Source organism: Xenopus tropicalis, chromosome 2 (genome assembly GCF_000004195.4).
Source record: "Xenopus tropicalis strain Nigerian chromosome 2, UCB_Xtro_10.0, whole genome shotgun sequence".
Classification (NCBI taxonomy): Eukaryota; Metazoa; Chordata; class Amphibia; order Anura; family Pipidae; genus Xenopus; species Xenopus tropicalis.
In genome coordinates, this window is record NC_030678.2 from 178,208,144 (window position 1) to 178,211,210 (window position 3,067).

The window sequence follows — 3,067 nt, forward strand, 5'->3', positions numbered from 1 at the left end:
GCGTGCGCGCTCGCACCCCAACCCCCCCCCCCCCCCGTGGATGTCTGTTCTGCGCTCCCGCTCTGCGTTCTGTGCTCCTCGCTCGCACACAAACCACCCACCACCCCTCGTGGATGCATGCACATATCGCCCAGACCCCCCCCCCCGTCGCCATGTGCGCTCGTACCGCCAAGACCCCTTTGGCACACCAGGCAAACCTGGCTTTTCCATGGCTGCATAAGGCCCCTGTAAACCTGCACAAACTGTAAGTCTACCCTGATGCACTTTCACAAATAGAAGTTATTAGACAGTATAGACAGTTAAAAAAAAAAACTTAGCAGTAGCGGCTGCATTTCCCACCCTAGGCTTATACTCGAGTCAATACAGTTTTCCAGTTTTCTTTTCGGCTTATATTCGGATCGGCTTATACTCGAGTATATACGGTAAGTTAGAGTAGTAATATAAGGCATACCGGTGACTAAACCCCGAACCTATCTCAGAATATTCAATCCCAAAGCACTCAAAGGAAATCAATGCATCAAATAAAGTTCAAATAGCTCACTAGGGTCCAAAGGTGGTACGGGTGCCCAAAGCCCCAAACCCGCAGCCGAAGGGTGAAAGAATCATAAATCGCTGAAGGAACTTCAAGCACGCTAGGACGAGCTGAGTCTGCTAAAACATGGTTTTTATTTCTCCATTTAAAATCAAAGTGCCTGATGCGTTTCGCGCGCCAATGATGAAGTGCGCACGTGCACGAAACACGTCAGGCACTTTGATTTTAAATGGAGAAATAAAAACCATGTTTTAGCAGACTCAGCTCGTCCTGGCGTGCTTGAAGTTCCTTCAACGATTTATGATATTTTTTTACTTCTACTGATGCTGCTTTGTGGCAGGGTCCCGCCTTTTCCCAGTAAGCAGATCCCAAAGATTCCTAATTCCGGACAAATAAGCAGCTCCTACTTTGCAAATCTGGGAGGAACTAAACCCCTACTCTCTTACTTTCATTTCATTGGTTTGTTATTGCCACCTACACGTTATTTCATATTTGCTTAAGTGACTTTTCAGCGACACAGAATTTCCTTGTTTGTTCTGCCTTTGTCCTGATACTGAATCAGGGCATATCCTTAATACCTTAATGCATAACATATCCTTACTGGGTACCTGGAAAGTACCGGATACTTCTGCTGTTCTGAACAATAAATCCATGTTCTGGGTGAAGCCGCCTTATTACTGATTGTATCTGTAGTTACAGCCATTTGTCCTACACAGATCATGCATTAGGCTGCAGTAATGATCTTCTGCCTGTTACATAATTACATAGTAACAAAGGGTGAATAACACACTTGCCCATAAAGTTAGATGTTTAATACTTTGTACCCCCCCTAAGTGGCCCAAAAAAATAGTGGGGCTTGACAGCTCTGCCCCCCACGTCTGCCCGCCCAGTCCTCACTCACTGGATGGACTGTTGGTTCTGAATTACAAAGTGCCAGCGGCACCTTAGAGAAACAGAGGGGACAAGTGGAGCAGCTTTTGGGCTTTTTTATGGATATTTCACCTGAGAAAACAATGAAAAATGATGGTATATGTTCCATTTGTTAAAGTTTTTATTTGCCTCTTTAATTTACATTAAAAAATCTAGAAAAAAAGAACAATAAAGGAGAGAGAAAGGGAGAAGAAGAGCCCAATACTAGCCAAGCCGTACATATATTGTGCCATCTAACTCAGCCGGACACCCTCTAGTCATAGCCAACCATTGTTGAATTCTAATTTTAGCCGTTTAGACACATAATATATCTCGGAAAGATTTGAGGTAACTAAAGAGTTATTTATTATCCATGCCCGTGACATGTACTTTAGAGCTGAGGCCTCTCTTCAGTAGAATAAGACACATTTTGGGTATAAATATACAAGCCAGTAACCCTGTGCTGGAACCCAGGATGGCAAATATCTCCACGGCCACCATGTATTTTCCTTTGGTGCTCAGGTAGGAGGGGATGAAAGAGACCCAGACGCTGAGGAACACCAACATGCTGAAAGTGATGTATTTGGCCTCATTGAAGCGGTCGGGTAAGTTCCTCACAAGAAACGCAACAGTGAAGCTCAACAGAGCCAAAACCCCCAGGTAGGAAATCTCCACATAAAGCAGAACAGCTGATCCCTCATTGCAGATAAGGATCATCTTTCCTTTCTCTGATTGGATGTCGTAGTCTGGGAATGGTGGAGAGAGGACCATCCATGCTAAGCAAATGACTGCCTGTCCCACCGAGCAGCCAATGACTATATAGATGGGCAGTCTGGGTCCAACCCACCTTCTCAGCTGGCTGTCTGGGGATGTAGCTCTGAAGGCAACGGCAACTGTGACGGCTTTAGCGAGTATAGAGGATTCAGCAATGGAGAAAGCCAACCCAAAGGCAGCTTGTCTGACCATGCACGCGAGAGGTTTAGGTTGGCCTATAAAGAGCAGGCACGAGAGGAACGAGAGACAGAGAGACACCAGGAGGGTGTAGCTTATATTTGTATTATTGGCTCTAACAACAGGCGTTGCACGGAATTTAATGAAAACTCCCAGTATTGTTATTGCACAAGCAGAAAGGCCAATGGAGGCCCCACCCAAACCTGCACCCAGTGGGTCTTGGTAGGAGAGAAATTCCACCAACCTTTGGAGGCACCTATCCCTTCTCTTATTGGGCCACTGGTCCTCTGGGCATTTCATACAATAGTCCATATCTGGAAAGGAAGGAGATTATTAGCGTGGCCACTATAGTACGGCAATTATTTGCCACATTACAAACATCCCATTCACTAGTGCCTGGTTCTACTCACTCCCCCTTGCCTGCACCCTTCCCTTACTAGCTCCTCATACTCCGACTACTCTGACCCCACAAGCTCAGAGGATTATCTGAAGACGATCACACTAACTTGGCAATGTAGCTCTTTCAGCCCAGATATACGTAAGGCTTTTAAATAATAATAGTAAACACAATAAAAATCCTGCACCTCAAAATTAATCATAAAAAATAGAAATAGTATTTAAACCGTAATGTACAAACCCAGCAGACTTTCCCCTGATGCTTTTTATATCTCTGAT

General features: G+C 45.0%; 1 protein-coding gene across 1 annotated transcript; it reads right to left on the bottom strand.

The window, feature by feature from the left end:
* Positions 1-1,664: 1,664 nt before the first annotated feature.
* On the bottom strand, positions 1,665-2,704 carry LOC116408621 (vomeronasal type-2 receptor 26-like). Its single transcript, XM_031896261.1, has one exon. It carries the CDS (start codon positions 2,702-2,704, stop codon positions 1,802-1,804), a length of 903 nt encoding a protein of 300 aa, XP_031752121.1. The 3' UTR covers positions 1,665-1,801.
* Positions 2,705-3,067: the final 363 nt, after the last annotated feature.

What these genes read in the sequence shown, in the direction of transcription:
- LOC116408621 (XM_031896261.1), bottom strand. Translation starts at nt 2,704, where the DNA reads ATGGACTATTGTATGAAATGCCCAGAGGACCAGTGGCCCAATAAGAGA.